Here is a 17,170-nt window from a genome sequence, read left to right as displayed (position 1 = left end):
ACCCCGTATCGAGTGGTTTTTCACCAAGTCAAGTGTCGGGATACCCCAAATGATCAAAATAAATCCAAAAGAGGTTTTGAGAGAGATTTGGGAGAGATTTCACCTTCTTGGAGAGATTTCTCATACAAAGAGAGATTTGTGAGAGATTCCACATTCTTGGAGAGATTTCTCATACAAAGAGAGATTTGGGAGAGATTTGACATATGTGGAGAGATTTAGGAGAGATTTCACATACTTGGAGAGATTTCTTATATGGAGAGAGATTTGGGAGAGATTCCTCATTCTTGGAGAGATTTCTCATACAAAGAGAGATTTGGGAGAGATTTGACATATGTGGAGAGATTTAGGAGATATTTCACATACTTGGAGAGATTTCTCATATGGAGAGAGATTTGGGAGAGATTCCTCATTCTTGGAGAGATTTGGGAGAGATTCTCGATAAAGAGAGATAGAGTGAAAACGATTGAGAGATGTTTCGTGTGTGACATTTGTGAGTGTTCGGCTTCGCAACGCAAGGTCCGTAAACCCCATTAAGCCATATTTAAGGATCTTACACACTCCCAATGAGTATGCAACATTGTTTTATCGGTTTGGTTCGTTACTTACCACGGGTTTAGGTTAAGGAAATCTAGATGTACGAACTTTTCAATTTATGATCTCTCATTAGAATAGCGAGTTGTTTAGTAATTACATAACGTAAACCCTAGCATACAAGGGTTAACTGAGTTGACCGGTATGACTTGTTGACTTTAGTTGACTTTGACTCGACCGGAAATTGACGGTTGTCATACATGTGGTCGGTGTGAGACAAATAAATAAAGGAAATTATGGATCTAATATTGGTTAGAACTTATGGAGCTTATATCTTTTACACATATGAGATATTTAAACGAATTACTTTCACATGTGTGGTAAAATCATAATCAAGTTCATAAGAACATTCAGATTTCAGAGTTCATAATCTTTCACAATATTTTTTTTTTCTACAAACCCTTAAAATCGTTAACAATTAATCACGGAATAATTTTTTTGCTCTCATACACATGCTTACAATTCATCCATAATTGATTACATAAAAGCAAAAGGAAAAAACAGGAGGCAATGTTGCATGTGAAGGACGTCAACAGTGAAGTTGCATGTGAAGGACTTTCAACCATGAAGTATTTGGGATGAAAAAAACGAACCTGATGTCGCCTGTGAAGGATCGTTGGTTGGAGGCTGTCACCGGTGGAAGACGCTGAGGAGGAGCAACGACAACTGTTGTTGTTGTTTTTGCCGATCAGTTTTTTTCGTATTAGGTATCCAGGGGCAATCGATGATATATAAACGAAAATATAAGTGTGGGCTTTTTCTCTTTTCCAGTCAACCATAATTTCTCATCTTACCGAGTAAGCCCTTTGGGTCAGCAAGGCTGACCGAATCAGATTAAATGTTATCTTATCAAACAGTCCGACTACTTACCGGGTCAGCAGTCAGGACTTATTGGACCCGGTAAGTTCAAATCAAACAGACCCTAAGGTTAACTTATCGCTTAAAGGAACATTTCCTGCTCATGATTAGAGTTTAAGTATAATTTTTCCTTGGGATTAACCTTAATATCATTAAAACCAAGATAATTACTTCTCAATAAATTCAAAACATAACAATAACTAAGGGTATTTAAAATTACAATAGAAATCAATAAATTCCTCCAATTCATCTACGGGTTTTGTGTCATGATGAATTCGGTTTGTAATCTGTTTCGCAATCACGTATTTCCATTTTTCTTTCCAGTTACCAACCTCTTTTTGGTATAGACACTTCAACGATTTTGTTTTCATCATATGGACTTTCCTTCGTACTCTAAAATATACAATATCATATGATACATATATAAATTATGTCTTTAAGTTTTCCATCTCGACCACATGTTGTAATTTTTATTTTTGGACTACCTGTTGTTTGTGTTATAGTTGCGTATAGTTTATTTATATTTAATACATAAAATATATGTTTTTTGTAAATATTTCATATGAACTGTCCGTTTTACGCTTTGGTTTACCATATCTAAAAACCGAAACCAAATTATAATTTTCGGTTTTTGAAAATGAAGCCCAAACTGTTGGTTTATTTATTTATTTACTTTTCTTTCTTGGGTTTTGGGTTGGATGTTGCTTAATAATAACTAGGGACAAAATTAGATCAAAATAAATAATTTATTTACTAATACTGATGTTATTCTTTTGTTAGAAAAGAAAAAGATTGTTTTTTTCTTTTTAATTTTTTTTATATGAAAAAATTAAGAAATACGTATGGTTTTTATGAAAGAAAAATAAAAAATGGTTCCAAACTCTAAAATAATGACGGTGTGTCGGTGTCATCCTATTTAAAAGCCATTCTCCCTTTTATTTCATTTCACCTTTTACTTTTTACAGCATACAACGAATTCCAAACCGCGCTTATTTTTTTTACAGCAAACGACGAAATCCACGAAAACGAAAACTTCATCGATCGATGATGGCAGGAAAACTCAGGGTTTTCTTGTTCCTTCTCGCAGTCGCACTTTCACTGACTTCACACTCATCATCCCACAACTTTACTCTCGACGACGACCCGATTGATTCTGATGTTTTGGGGGCGATATTAGTATCGCGAATTTTCTTGATTTTTTCTTACCTTTTTGTTTTTTTCTTCGAACAGGGAGTTGAAGACTTACTTCATGGATCGATGATGGCAGGAAAATTCATAGTTTTCTTGTTCCTCGCACTTGCACCGACTTCACACTTACAATTCCACAACTTTAGCGTCGACGTTACTATTGATTCTGGTGTTCTTGGGGCGATATTAGTATTGCCAATTTTCTTGATTTTTTCTTACCTTTTTGTTTTTTTCTTTGAACAGGGAGTTGAAGACTTACTTTATGGATCGATAATGGCAGGAAAATTCATAATTTTCTTGTTCCTTCTCACAGTCGCACTTGCACCGACTTCACACTCATCATTCGACAACTTTAGTGTCGACGTTACTATTGATTCTGGTGTTCTTGGGGCGATATTAGTATTGCGAATTTTCTTGATTTTTTCTTACTTTTTTGTTTTTTTCTTTGAACAGGGAGTTGAAGATTTGTATGACGAGGAGGATTATTCTTTACCAACAACACATCAGCAAATTGCTGTGCTCTCTAGCGAGGTAAACAAGCCATTAGTTTCCTCTGCATCTCAAGTTAGAAGGGGCTCAAAGGCCCAAAAGATGTTATATCCATTCCTTTTAGTTTTTTTCAACAAACACTTTAGCATGCAATGCATTCAGATGTTACTTGAAATTGGACAGAATATATATATGTAATGTAATATGCTTTTCTTTCTCATTAGGGTAACATACTTGCAAAACCAACACAAAACATTCCATTTTCACACTTCCCTGATCTTAATACATGTATTACTTTCTGAATTGTTCATAACAAGAACTGGGGAGGTTTAGCAAGAAAAAAAACAGTTTTATTCAATAAAAATTAGGGAAATCTACATTATTCATGCCATATCTGTCTTGTCTTTTCTGATAGGTTGATATTCAGGATGAAAATGCTGGTGGTGATTTTACAAGTGTCTCCCTTACTTCAAGTTCATGTTTATCCAAACAAGGAGACAAGGATTTTGCTACGTGGCCACATAGGAATGTTGAAGACCACATAGGAATCGACTGCAAATCTGCTAGAGGTTCAAGTCAACAAACTAGTGGGTCCTTAGAACTGGGCATCTCTGCTTCTTACAATCCAAAAGTTGGATCAGATGCAGTCTTTGAAGTAAATTCTGTAAAGAAGTTGGATCCTAGGGAATCAGATGCTTTAGCCTTAAACCAATCTTCTGAGTGCTGTATTCTTGTTAAACCTAAGCAACTGAAGTTTGATGAAATGGATGGATGCAATTCAAATAAAGGTAGCAGTCTGCTTTCCAGGATTAGAGAACTGTTGGGCAATCCCTCAATGGATATGGATTCTGCTTCATTAAAAGATGATAAATCCAGTGAGCAGCAGTTGAAGTCTGCAATGATACGTTCTCATGAGGATTTTGATGCGTGTACAAGTACAGAGACAATGAATATCGATTTGGACTTGGATCTGAATCCATTGGTGGAGGAGAGTTTGCTTCCCAAGAACAGAATGGTGAACCCTAAGGTTTCCCTGCATGATGCTGCTGCTGCTGTTTACTGTGAGGTAAGTGTCACTTCTCATTAAATCCATTCCCTTTAGTTTTGTTTTTTTTTTCTTCAACAAACAGTTTAGCATGCATTGAGGTTTCTCATCATAATACAAACCCTGTTTGCAATTGCATTCCAACCATCAAGAATGTAACTGGAAACCCATTCCAATGAGATGTTACTTGAAATTGGACAGAATATATGTATATAACCCATTTCTAAATGTAAGATATACCAAATATTGATGGATATATTCCTTTACATATCCAATACCAGGAGTAAATAATATGGTTTTCTTTTCTCATTATGTCAAGTGAAGTTGTAATAGCATTTCCCTTCTTTTATTTAACATTTTTCTCCTGAATTTTCTTATGCATTATTTATTCTACACAGGCAGCATTTACTGAAGTGGAAAGAGCGGCTTCTGAATCTGATCAAACAAGCAATGGTGATGTTGAAGACTTTTATTATGAGGATATGGATATTTCAACCAGCACTGATTATGAGGATATGGATATTTCAACCAGCATTGATTATGAGGATATGGATATTTCAACTAGCACTGATTATGATTCGGTGACCATAGCGGATTATTCTTATCCAACACAGCAGCAAACTGACGATTCGCTTCCTCCCTTTAATACTTGGCAAACAAAGCATTTTTGTTCATCTCCTGTTGATTTGGGAAATCTCTGGGACAGGTCAACATCGACTACAGAGAATCCGTTAACATCATTTCTTCCACATCCACAAAAACAAGCAGCTGCAGTTTGGCCAGGTAGTTAAATTTTTTCTCTATTCCAAAGTTTGAATTACCAAAAAATGACATTGTTTGTTTTTGTCTTTGAAGGTAGGAGAGGAGACATTAAAGTGAAGGCGTTAGTGGCAGCTAAGGCTGCAAAAATACGCCAAGAAAAACAGGAGAATGAGAGGAACTGGAAGAAAGAAGCATTTCGGATGGAGATAGCGAGGCGCAAAAAAAGAAAAAAGCAGAAAGAAGGGAAGGAAAAAAAAAGCAGGAGGAAATGGTTCCTAGAGGCCTGAACATCCACAAAAAGAAAACCATGTAGTAAGTTATTCCATTAGCACTTAAGCTTTGTTCTTTTTTCATTAAGTCAAAAAAAAAATATATATATATGGTCATGAATTTATAGTTTAGTCATTTCTTAGTTGAAAGTTAACAACAAATGAACATGTGAATGCAGATGGTCAATTTTGGATTTTTTTTTTTTTTTTTTAATTTGTGATGAAATGGCTTGGCCTCCTTTGCAGCAAGTTGGCAGATGGTTATATAATTTGGCTATAAGGTCCTTGAAAGTAGTTTATTAGGAAAAACATTTGATCCTAGACTTTGTAGAACATACAACAATAGAAAACTAGGATTTTGTATACTCATGCTCCAATGAAGCAGAATGTCACAGCAATTCGGCTCAATGGAGTATTAGTTGTTTGATAATAGATGCTGCTGCATTGCATGCATGTCGTTCAGAGTTTAATAAAGAGGTAAATGTAGAAATTTCATCTATTAAATCACTATGTTTTAGTTCCTTAAACTTAAATACCAAGTAATCGTCGTCGAGGGAATTGAATTGAGGTAAAGGAAGGATGACAAGAATTCTGCTCCAGTCCTGTTGAAGATGTTACATACATACATCCACAAAAACAAAACCACATACATAGTAAGTAAGTTATTCCTTCCAGTAGCAGTTAAGTTTTCTTCTTTTTGCATATGAATTTGTAAATTTCTGTGATTACAGTATTAGCAGAAAAGAGTGGGGGATTTTGAGCAACAGTTAAATAATCATATTCTGTTGTTACTTGTTACTCCTAAAGGTACAATTCAGACTCCAGTTGTACTTTACGCATAATTCTTCATTTCTGTTAGAAAAAGGGTCTTTATCATCTTTTTTATATATATTGAAAGAATTGACAATGACATGTAGCAACAATTCTTATGCATCCATTGTATGTGAACAAAAGAGTCTATTAAATGAAGATAAGAGCATTAACTTTTTTCTTAATTGTTGTTTCTTTTCTACTTAATGAGAACATGGAATAATAAACTATATGGATATTTCTATTTTAACTCAATGCAAAAAGAATGACTTAATAAACACATCTAATGTAATGTAATGTGTATACATTTACGCTAATCCTCAATCATCTGTCCCAGATTTAGGAATGATTATTTTGTTTTATATGGCATTGTCTAGTAGGACTCTTCCAACTAACAAGCCAAGCCAAGCCAAGCCAAGCCAAGCCAGTTGTTGACTATCAAACGACTGACTGTGTTGAAGTTGAAGAGAACAGGGACATTTGGCATATATAATGAAGCAAGTATTAGTATGTATCTATTTTCCTCCGAGCATTTTCTTTGGTTGAAAGATAGATACTAAATGATGATTACATTTACATACATACATACATACATACATGATGTTGTTAGCATATGCATTTAAATATCTTACTCTTGCCTGTTGGTTGGTTATATTGGTCATAGTTATGTTGGAAGCTCAAAGCTCAAAGCTCATCTCATGAGTTGACCATGAGTCAAAATTAAGTATGGATTACCTGTTATGAAAAGGTATCATTTAATGCTCCTAGACAATATTCTGTTCTGGCTTTCCAACTAACATAATCTAAATGAATATTGTAGGTGTGTTATAAAAAGTAAATTAATGGGAACAGCTTGCTTATCCATCTTTTGTACAAGCCAATTTCGATCTCTAACATGGAATGTGGAAGGAAGGTATCATTAAATACTCCTACTTTATTCCTGACTCGTACTTTATTTGTTTACCTATAATAACAATATACTTATGTTGTAGGTTTGTCATAGTACAATGCTGCCTATAATGATGTTTTATCATCTCATTCTCATCTGGTATGTATAATACCAACATACCTTACTATTTTTACCGGCATCATATATAATACCTTACTTACCTTCTTTATCTATAATAGCAACATTTTTTTACCTGAAACTATTCTATAAGTTTCAAGTTTTATGTTTGAGTAACCAACATTGCCAATATTGGTATTTGGTAGTGAGAATAAAGTATGTTGCTTGCTGTTCCCTGCAGTTAATACTATTTACTTTTTTTTTTTTTTTTTTTTTAATTACAGAGGACCCCAACCGGATTAAGCAACCTCCGGGCCCGTTTGTCCACCTGGCTGATCACTCCTCCCGTATGGACACTAGGCCATGAAAGCTGCATAAAAAAAGGTCACGTGTCATTTCTTATCATCTGTATGTTATATGCTGCTGCTTTGATAATATGAAAAGGGTTAGGCTAGGCTTAAATTGTTAAAATATGTTTCTTAGTCGGTAGGAAAAAAGATTACCATTTTGCCCTTGCAAGTTTCAAACTAACTGGCATTGAGAGTTTTGTTTTTTTTACAATCACTTCTAATTACCATTATGCCCTTGCAAGTTTCAGCTGCCAAGAAAACTAAATGGCACCGAGTTTTTTGTTTTCCTTCAATATTTAGCTTGCAGTTAATTTTTTTCTATATAATTTTGATTTTTTGTTGCAGTAGCAGTGTACAAACATGGAAGAAGAAGAAGAAGAAGAAGAAGGAGGAGGAGGGGAGGTCTAGGGTTGGATTCAAATGAAAAATTGTGTTTCTTATGCCCTTGTAAGTATGATTATGATTTCTTCAGTTGATTAGTTTTATTGTGATGTTAAAGTATGGATTTGAATTATGAAAAGTTGTGCATGAGAAACCAAAATTGCAGGTAATAATGTACTTTATTTAGTTAAAAGTCCTCTTGCTTATTATTTGTCTCTTTTAAATTCTTCTGTTGGTTGGTTATTCCTAGCAGCTGGGTATGTTTAATAATTTTTAAACCGACTCACTCAGAAACATTTGATTTGATTTCATTGTTTCAGGACATACATAGAGTTATCGAAGGAGATAAATGAATGAATCTTTCAAGAAATCATCTCAAAAGTACCTTCCAGAATCTAATCTAGATAAGTGTCCATGTCCTAGCAACTAAGTTGGGTATGGTATGTTTAATAATTTTTAAAATTTTAACATTTGATTTTGTTGTTTCAGGACATACATAGAGATATCAAAGGAGATAAATGAATGAATCTTTCAAGGAGTTATCTCTCAAGTTTTGACAAAACTATCTTCCAGAATCTAATCTAGATAAGTGTCCATGTCCTAGAAACTAAGTTGGGTATGGTATATTTAATAATTTTTAAAAATTTAATTTGACTCAGAAACATTTGATTTCGTTGTTTCAGGACATACATAGAGTTCCTGATTTCAGTCAGTTTGTAATACACATTCTACTAACAGAGTGTTTCAATCATTCAGTAAATAGTCTCTCTCAATTCAGTTCTACCCTAGTCTATATCACACAATGCAGTCTGTTCTAATAAATAAAAATCCTTTTGCCACTTGTCAACTTCTTAGGTGTTTTGACAAATGTCATTTTCTCATATTTTTCAATTTTTTCCTTCTACCTTCTAAAATTGACATGTGTATTTTTTTTTTAAAAACAAATATGATTCTCTGTGGCGCGTAATATGGGCTTTATTTGAGGTCCCACATATCAGCAACCAATTGAATCTATAACGTGTTTTCTCAAATCAATTGCCTTATTTTCCTCAGACCATTGTTGCATTCCAAATTCACATCCCATACAACATACTTTCTGTATCCATTTTACTCTCACAACATTTTTTCTTCAATTTAGTAAACAGGAGAATTGCTTTCATATTAACTCTCCCGTAAATCATCTCCTCAATTTGAATTTGAATTTTTAATGAAGTAAATTGATAGAGTTCCCATATATAGGCTCTATTTTCGAGTCGTTAATCTCTGTTGATACGTGAGATCCCAATTTTTGTGGAACAAAATGAATTCCATATTGAAATCACTCTATAAATTCGATTACTGTTCTGGCTATTATTCACACCTTGGTTTTCTTCTTCAATTCATTCGTCATCTAGGTTTCTTCTTTAATCTGATGTTCTTAATTTTTATTAATTGTATTCGATTTTTTATTATCATGAATGTGTGTTGTATCTGATTGCCTTCTTAACCTTGCATTTGATGTTGCACTCTATGTGATTGATAAAATGCCCATGAGATATTTGTTCTTATCAAATGCTATTACAGACTATTGTCTGTAATTTTGTGCTACTTACCACGTGTGTGTGTGTGTGTTTTTGTGATTCCTAGCTTTCCTGCATTTTGTTTGGGTTAAATCATAAACTTGGTTAGCTTACTCATCCTGGAAGAAAAGAAAGATCAACTATTTCATAATAAAAAATAGTTGATATCTTGGATATTGTATCTATATCAGCATGTTAAGATTTGACTGTACCATTTGGTGTATTTTTGAGCAAACCATGGGTTTTCACTCTCATTTAGTTTCTTTATGCTATAGTTATATGGGAAGAAAAGTGATTATGCTAAAGGAATTTTCAGCCCTTTTTCTTTTTTTGTTATTTGTTAGTTGACATCACTTCTAAATAGAAAGGTACTTTCAACAATAATCTTTAGTCCAAATATCAAATTGAGGAAATGACTTTTAATTTCCTTTTATGTGATTTTAGGTCAAAAAGTTCATTTACTCTTTGCTACTTAGAGATAGATCATTTGCACTTATTGGATTCAGTTTTTTACTACAACCGAAAATTTTGATTTTTGACTTTAGAAATACCAAGTTTCTGGACATAACAGCTTATGTGCATGGCTATTAGTAATATAATTTTGAAAAAAATAAACCCTTTTCTTTAGGAGGGCATGGGTTAAGTGTTGTTCCACCACAAAAGTTGATCTTAATTTCAAGAAACACAATTGAAGATCTACCTGTTGAACTTTCTTCATGTGCTTCCCTCCTCGCCCACTTTTTAATCCAAATATGAAAAGTATCAGTGGTAATTAATTATTAAAGGATTATTGTTCTTGCAGACTTTGATTTTGATTTTGATCAAGGAACAAGTGTAATCTTGAAGTCACTTCAACATCTAGTGTGTGTGTGTGTTTAAAACTGGATAGTAATGGTAAATTAGACTTTTTAAAGGGATAATATTTGTCATTTTTCGTATGTTATCTCATTCTCCTTCATTTGTAGATTCCATCAGATGGGTTTGAAGCTCTACTAAATGGTGTCTGTGGTTGCACCACACCACACCAAACTAATATTGCATTGCAGGTTTGGAAAGAACACTGTTCCTATTCATTTTACTACTTTTCCATCCAAATCCAAATCTTCACCTTACTGATCAAGTAGATTAAAAACAAAACTGCAAAAAATGGCCCATGTCCTAGCAATAAATAACAACTGGGTGTGGTATGTTTAATAATTTTTTAAAATATTAATGTGACTCAAAAACATTTGATTACATTGTTTCAGGACATACATAGAGATAGGGTTATCAAAGGAGATAAATGAATCAATCTTTCAAAAAATCATCTGACAAAACTACCTTCCGAATCCACCATTTCTAATGAATCAAGTTCAAACCCTATCCCACCAACCCAAACCAGAGAGTATCAAAATTTACAGCCATCATTCAAACGCTATAATGATGTTTTATCATCTCTTCTGGTATGTATAATACCAACATACGTTACTCTTTTTACCAGGCATCATATATACTACTTACCTTCTTTATCTATAATAGCAATATTTTTGTTGCAGTAGCAGTGTACAAACTTGGAAGAAGAAGAAGGAGGAGGAGGGGAGGTCTGGCGTTGGATTCAAATGAAAAATTGTGTTTCTTATACAGTAAGTATGATTATTCCTTGAGTTTTATTGTGATGTTAAAGTATGGATTTGAATTATGAAAAGTTGTGCATGAGAAAGCAAAATTGCAGGTAATAATGTACTTTATTTAGTTAAAAGTCCTCTTGCTTATTATTTGTCTCTTTTAAATTCTTCTGTTGGTTGGTTATTCCTAGCAGCTGGGTATGTTTAATAATTTTTTTAAATTTTAATCTGACTCACTCAGAAACATTTGATTTGATTTCATTGTTTCAGGACATACATAGAGTTATCAAAGGAGATAAATGAATGAATCTTTCAAGAAATCATCTCAAGTTTTGAGAAAACTATTTTCCAGAATCTAATCTAGATAAGTGTCCATGTTCATGTCGTAGCAACTAAGTTGGGTATAGTATATTTAATAATTTTTAAAAATTTAATATGACTCTTTAACATTTGATTTTGTTGTTTCAGGACATACATAGAGATATCAAAGGAGATAAATGAATGAATCTTTCAAGGAATTATCTCTCAAGTTTTTGACAAAACTACCTTCCAGAATCTAATCTAGATAAGTGTCCATGTCCATGTCCTAGCAAAAATAGCAATTGGGTGTGGTATGTTTAATAATTTTTAAAATTTTAATCTGATGCTTAAATTGTTGTTTGAATGTAGGTACTGTTTGTGGGAAAAGTAATTCTGACTTGGTCCCGTGTTGATCTTGTCGATAGGAATAAGTGGCTTAGTTGCCACCACTTTAGGAGCACACTTTTGTTGCAGTTTAGCTTTGCAGCTTTGTTTTGTCCTCTATTTAAGTATTGTAGCTTTCCTTTGTTTAGGTGTATTCAGAAATAAAAGAAACCTCTGTTACTTACTCTGTTTGGGTGTAAACTTTCTTTGATCCTAGGCCTGAACCAACACTTGGTATCAGAGCTTTCTAGTTTATGCCCAAATACATTAGATACGATAACATGACAGGTTCTCACAAAAGATAACGGTGGAGTATCGTTCCAGTGCCCACTGCTGACTTGTACAAAATGGGCAATCAAGATGGAGGCTACGTGGAATTGGTTCATGCTGATCTATGTGGGGGGGTCCTATATCCCCCCAAACCTTAGCAGGAAATCAATATTTCCTTCTCATGGTAGATAGATGACTACAGCAGGTTCATGTGATGTGGGTATCGATGATCAGAACTAAGAGTAGAAAGTGAAGGGAAATTCAAATTAAAGATGTTGCGCACAGATCGAGGAGGTGAATTCAATTCACGTCTAATGAATTCATTGAGTTTTGCAATCAGGAAGGAATTAAGAGGCAGTTGACAGCACCCTACTCCCCACAACACAACGGGGTGGTAGAACGCCGGAATCGTACGGTACAATCCTAAACAAAAACAATCAAACAACTCCTAAAATTTAACTAGTACAAAACACTTCAATTTTTCCCTAGTCTATATCACAATGCAATGCCTTATTAAAGAAAAAAAAACAAATCAAACAACTATAAACCATCTACCTTTCTATTTCAAAAAAACTCCTAAAATTTAACTAGTACAAAACAATTTAGCAAAATCTACAGGTAACCAATGCTTTGTTTTTGATCGATGCTCAAAATTTCCACAGAGGAGGAGCAAGTTAAGTTGATTGATGTCATTTCTGATTTTGTAACTAACTAACTAACTCTGTTTTTGGTTTTTGAAATGATCAACATCTTTTATTTATTTTGTAATTAAGATTTAGATGTTGGATTTTATGATAGGAATCCCCAAGTTTTAGCCATGCCCCCTGTGCCACCGGAATCGGAATCGGAATATGCCAATCTGGGGAAGCATTCAATGCCACTAATTGCAACAGCTTTTCTTCAATCAATTCCAAATGGGATTGCTTTAGCTTTTAAGTGGATAATCCAATCCCTAAATGAATGTTTTTTTCGAAACTCATTTGATTTATTTCTAATTAAAAATGATGCAGAAAGTGGAACATCTAAGAGCAAGGAAAAAGTTATTGCTATGGCCTCCTGTTTATCGCTTGCTTCAAAGGTTATATTTTCTTACTTCTTTCATCCAACATATAGATTATTATTAAAGAATCTGAATGATTTTGTAAAAAATAAACCCTTTTCTTTAGGAGGGCATGGGTTAAGTGTTGTTCCACCACAAAAGTTGATCTTAATTTCAAGAAACACAATTGAAGATCTACCTGTTGAACTTTCTTCATGTGCTTCCCTCCTCGCCCACTTTTTAATCCAAATATCAGTGGCATTATGGTAATTATTTATTGAAGGATGATTATTCTTGCAGACTTTGATTTTGATTTTATCAAGGAACAAGATTAAAATTTTAAAATTTTAATTTGACTCAGAAACATTTGATTTCATTTCATTGTTTCAGGACATACATAATAGAGTTATCAAAGGGAGATAAAAGAATCAATCTGTCAAGAAATGATCTCAAGTTTTGACAAAACTACCTTCCAGAATCTAATCTAGATAAGTGTCCATGTCCTTATCCACTAAGTTGGGTATGGTATGTTCAATAATTTTAAAGATTTTAATCTGACTCTTTAACATTTGATTTGATTTCATTGTTAATTGAATGTAGGTATTGTTCCACTAATAGAGGTCTGCCTTCCCCTTCCACCTGAATCATCGGTGAGTTGAGTTCCCATTTTACATGTGCGATGCGCCAGCCATTTATAATATACAGACCATTTGCTATTTTTATATATTTTTTTTCAAGGCATGGTTTTTGGGTTAAAAGATATGTTTTTTTCAACCTCCTGAAAATGTACCATTTTGTTTAGGGTGATCATAATAACCAGAAAATCCGAACCAAAACAATTTTAATTGTTACAACCGAAAGTTTTTTTTGCTTTTTGTTAATTGATATGTAGCTGTTCGGTTACGGTTTTATTAGGAATCCGAAACCATCTTTTAAACAATTTTAATTATTACAACCGAAACCATCTTCAAAGTTTCAAGAGTTTTTTTTTTTAACTTTTCATATGATTCACAGTTTCAAGAGTTTTTTAAACTTTTCATATAATTCACAATCAGTATTTGCCACTTTTCCTTATTCATTGAATGAGAAGAAATCAGAAGGAATTATTCAAGAATATTTACTCTTTAATTTAAGATTGGGTGCAAATGGTTGCTTCAGTCTTATTCGATTTTGCATTTATTCTAAACTTTTATGTTATTTTTCAAAGTTATCAACTATGTAGAATTTTCATATTGTTGGAAAGCACCTGTTTCATTCATAGCAACATACTTGGTAAAATTAATCTGCAAATCAACTTCTAAGAGGCTATTGATCAGAAAACACAAAAACTGAAAAAAAAAAAAAAACTTGTCACCTAAATTTTAAAATCTTAAAAACTTTTTTTTTTTTCTCACAATATACAATCACTCATTCCAGTTCAATCCACTCGTGCACAATATCACACCCAATTGATTATGATATCCACACACATACTTACACCACATTGATTTCACCTTTAAGTGTTATGTTTTCATCTTTAGCAGGGGATTATCTCTCTGTTCTTGCATGACTCAATCAACTCCAGAACTTGCCCAAACACCACAAGCCTTAGTGTCAACCATGGTGTCTATAAAATAAAGAAATAAATGTTACATGTTTATATATGTATGCCCGCTTTCATACCTTGACTGTGCTTCTAAAGAATTGACTTCCATTTTTATTTTATATTGTAGTCTCCATGCTATCAAATTCTTTTCTAACATCAATCACTGCAATGGTAAGGTAGAATTAATGACTATTGGTTGCATTTGTTTCATTCCTAAAGCTTGATACATCGTCATTACCAACAGTACAAAAGGATGGCTTGTAATTAAATCTTGATAAATATCATAACCCTAGAAATATTAAATCAAACAAATTTTCAACTAATCCTAATAAGATTTAGTTCATATAAATGGTTAGGAAACCCAAATATATTCATAAATATGTCAGGGTTTCATTTAATGGTTTTACATATTCTCCTATCCTAACCAATAACTCATCTACAGCTCAAAATATATATATATATATATATATATATATATATATATATATATATATATATATATATATATATATATATATAGAGAGAGAGAGAGAGAGAGAGAGAGAGAGAGAGAGAGAGAGAGACCTGATTTCATCATTTATGTACGTACTTTTTTTTTTCTTGCACTTATCACTAATCTTAAATAACAAAATAAATAATAATAATGTACCTTTTAAATTATATTCAAGGCTTTAATTTCAACAACCTGAAACAACAAAAAGGGAATGGTGAATAGAATATACCACTATTAGAAACATTATTAATGATAGCAAGTTGTAAGTATCAGGATATACATCCCCATGGTAATTTGTTGGGATCCCAGTCATGTCATAATGGAAAGTGGGTAAAAATAGAATTGGCTCTGTGTAATATCATCACCTGCAAATCAAAACATTAACTTCAATTGATTCCATAATAAAAAACAAACAAATAGTAAAAAGAAAGTACAAAACTTAAACGAGTATAAAGGGGATAGGAAGAATCTAAGAAAGGAGAAGTGGTTGGGTACAACGGCTTCTGATTGAGGGTGGTGAGTGATGGTGGTTGTGTAGAGGAGAAGGAGATACAAATGCGGTGACTTTTTGGGGAATAAACCCTATAAATGAAACTCCTACATCAAAATATCACAAAAATCAAAATCATGTCGTTGTTATCAACATAAACATCACCAAAAATCCAAAATCAAAATAATAAAGGAAGCAACAAATAAATAAAGAAACTGATGTCTAGAGAGGAAATGTATCTACCTAAAATCAAAATATTGCAACCTCTAAGTTAAGGATCTACATGCTATCGGAAGTCAGATAACCTGAATATTTAAATTTGAATAGTCAATCCTAACTTAAGTTTGTTTTTATACGGTAATCACACAAATACACCCAAATCTGTTATCAAGTACATAGAAACACACTTAACCTCAAATAGCTTCAAACACACAATCAACAAAAACCTTATAATTTTGTATTTCACTTGATCTGTCCATAACATCATTGTTTCTTTGTTTCTTTTTAAAATTTCTTCATTCTAAAGGCCGTCGACGATATGCAATGGTGAAATGGTAGTGAGGTTGTACGATGGTTGGATAATAGGCGACTTAGGGTTTCTAGAGAGAGAGAGAGAGAAGGTTGGATGATAGTGCTAATGATTGATAGCTGATGAAAGCAGCTGGTCGAAATCTTGTTCTCCAGGTATGTGTGTAAAACCTGCAACACATACGACCTCACATATAAGAAAACCTATTGTCCCAAAACAAAAACTGAGCAAAATAAACTCACATAAATAGCAGAACAAAGGCAGGGAAGGGACATCGACTTACCAATGGTGGTGCGCATTTGCTGTGTTGCTCTGGTGGTGGTGATGAGTGGTGTAACGATGGTAGGGAGAAGAACAACGACTTGCTTCAATACCTAAATCATTTGTGTAATTTGTAGGTGGGCGTGATCTTACAAATTTCCATTTGACTAATGTACAGAAATATAAGAGATTTATGTGTAATATGTTTATGTAAAACTTGCCTGGTTTTGGAGGTTTGATTGGGTTCAAATAGACCGAAGCTCAGAGAAAAATAGATGCAAACATGGAGAAAATCAACAGCAGATAAAATAATTCACAGAGAACCTGATTTCTTGAATTATATGGTGTCGATGGGTCTAAGATTTAGGAAATAATGATGATTTGAAAATGCTAAAAATGAGGGAATATGGGTTCAATTAGCGGATGACAAATTCAAGATATAAAATGGGCCGAGTCAAACTAACAAAATTTGTGAATGAATTTGAATTTTAACTGATAGGAGTATGACTTTTGAATTACATATTACTTTGACTTTTTCAATGCTTTGACGGATAAGATTTACATTTTCTATATGTATAAATTGATTGTATATATTGCATTATGGTTTGTACGACTTAATTTTAAACGTTAGACCAAATATGCTTTATAAGGTATATAATAGAGAATAGAGATATATCTCCACAACCATTTATATGTAGCGCTTTTTTTATTCAAAATTAGATACGGGATAGTGGATACAAGAAGAATCCCAAAATCTTTGCGAAAATTGAGATGAAATGTATGAAAATTTAGAAAACCCAAAAGGAAATGATGAAAGTTAATATGAAAGACAAAATGAAAGAGTATTATTAATCATTTTTATCAAACTAAACGTTTGAGCAAGAAATACTACCATAGAAACACTTGT

The 17,170-nt window shown here is 33.1% G+C and overlaps 1 protein-coding gene and 1 long non-coding RNA gene across 20 annotated transcripts; one reads left to right on the top strand and one right to left on the bottom strand.

Moving 5' to 3' along the window:
- Positions 1–2,373: 2,373 nt before the first annotated feature.
- LOC111888115 (uncharacterized) lies at positions 2,374–14,609 on the top strand. Of its 19 annotated transcripts, none has more exons than XR_006187538.2 (17): positions 2,374–3,168; positions 3,542–4,192; positions 4,570–4,954; positions 5,027–5,245; positions 5,382–5,855; positions 5,934–6,009; positions 6,390–6,519; positions 6,677–6,760; positions 6,833–6,925; positions 7,005–7,060; positions 7,303–7,402; positions 7,720–7,815; positions 8,070–10,202; positions 10,274–10,354; positions 10,556–10,750; positions 10,844–10,930; positions 11,183–11,783. XR_006187538.2 is itself a non-coding variant. In XM_023884231.2 (4 exons), exons 1-4 carry the CDS (start codon positions 2,494–2,496, stop codon positions 5,218–5,220), a joined length of 1,905 nt encoding a protein of 634 aa, XP_023739999.1. In that variant the 5' UTR covers positions 2,374–2,493; the 3' UTR covers positions 5,221–5,334. The 19 variants fall into 19 exon arrangements, 1 of the variants encoding a protein (XP_023739999.1); XR_008227176.1 differs by having other exon boundaries at positions 7,717–7,815; XR_006187533.2 differs by having other exon boundaries at positions 7,714–7,815.
- Positions 14,265–15,704, bottom strand: LOC128129327 (uncharacterized). The gene is made up of 3 exons (XR_008227183.1): positions 15,264–15,704; positions 15,140–15,175; positions 14,265–14,653 (listed from the first exon to the last, which is right to left on the bottom strand). It is a non-coding gene; the product is annotated as an uncharacterized LOC128129327 (long non-coding RNA).
- Between the last annotated feature and the right edge of the window lie 1,466 nt (positions 15,705–17,170).

The sequence above is a fragment of the Lactuca sativa genome, chromosome 9 (assembly GCF_002870075.4).
Source record: "Lactuca sativa cultivar Salinas chromosome 9, Lsat_Salinas_v11, whole genome shotgun sequence".
Lineage (NCBI taxonomy): Eukaryota > Viridiplantae > Streptophyta > Magnoliopsida > Asterales > Asteraceae > Lactuca > Lactuca sativa.
This window is presented reverse-complemented; position numbering and strand designations above follow the sequence as displayed.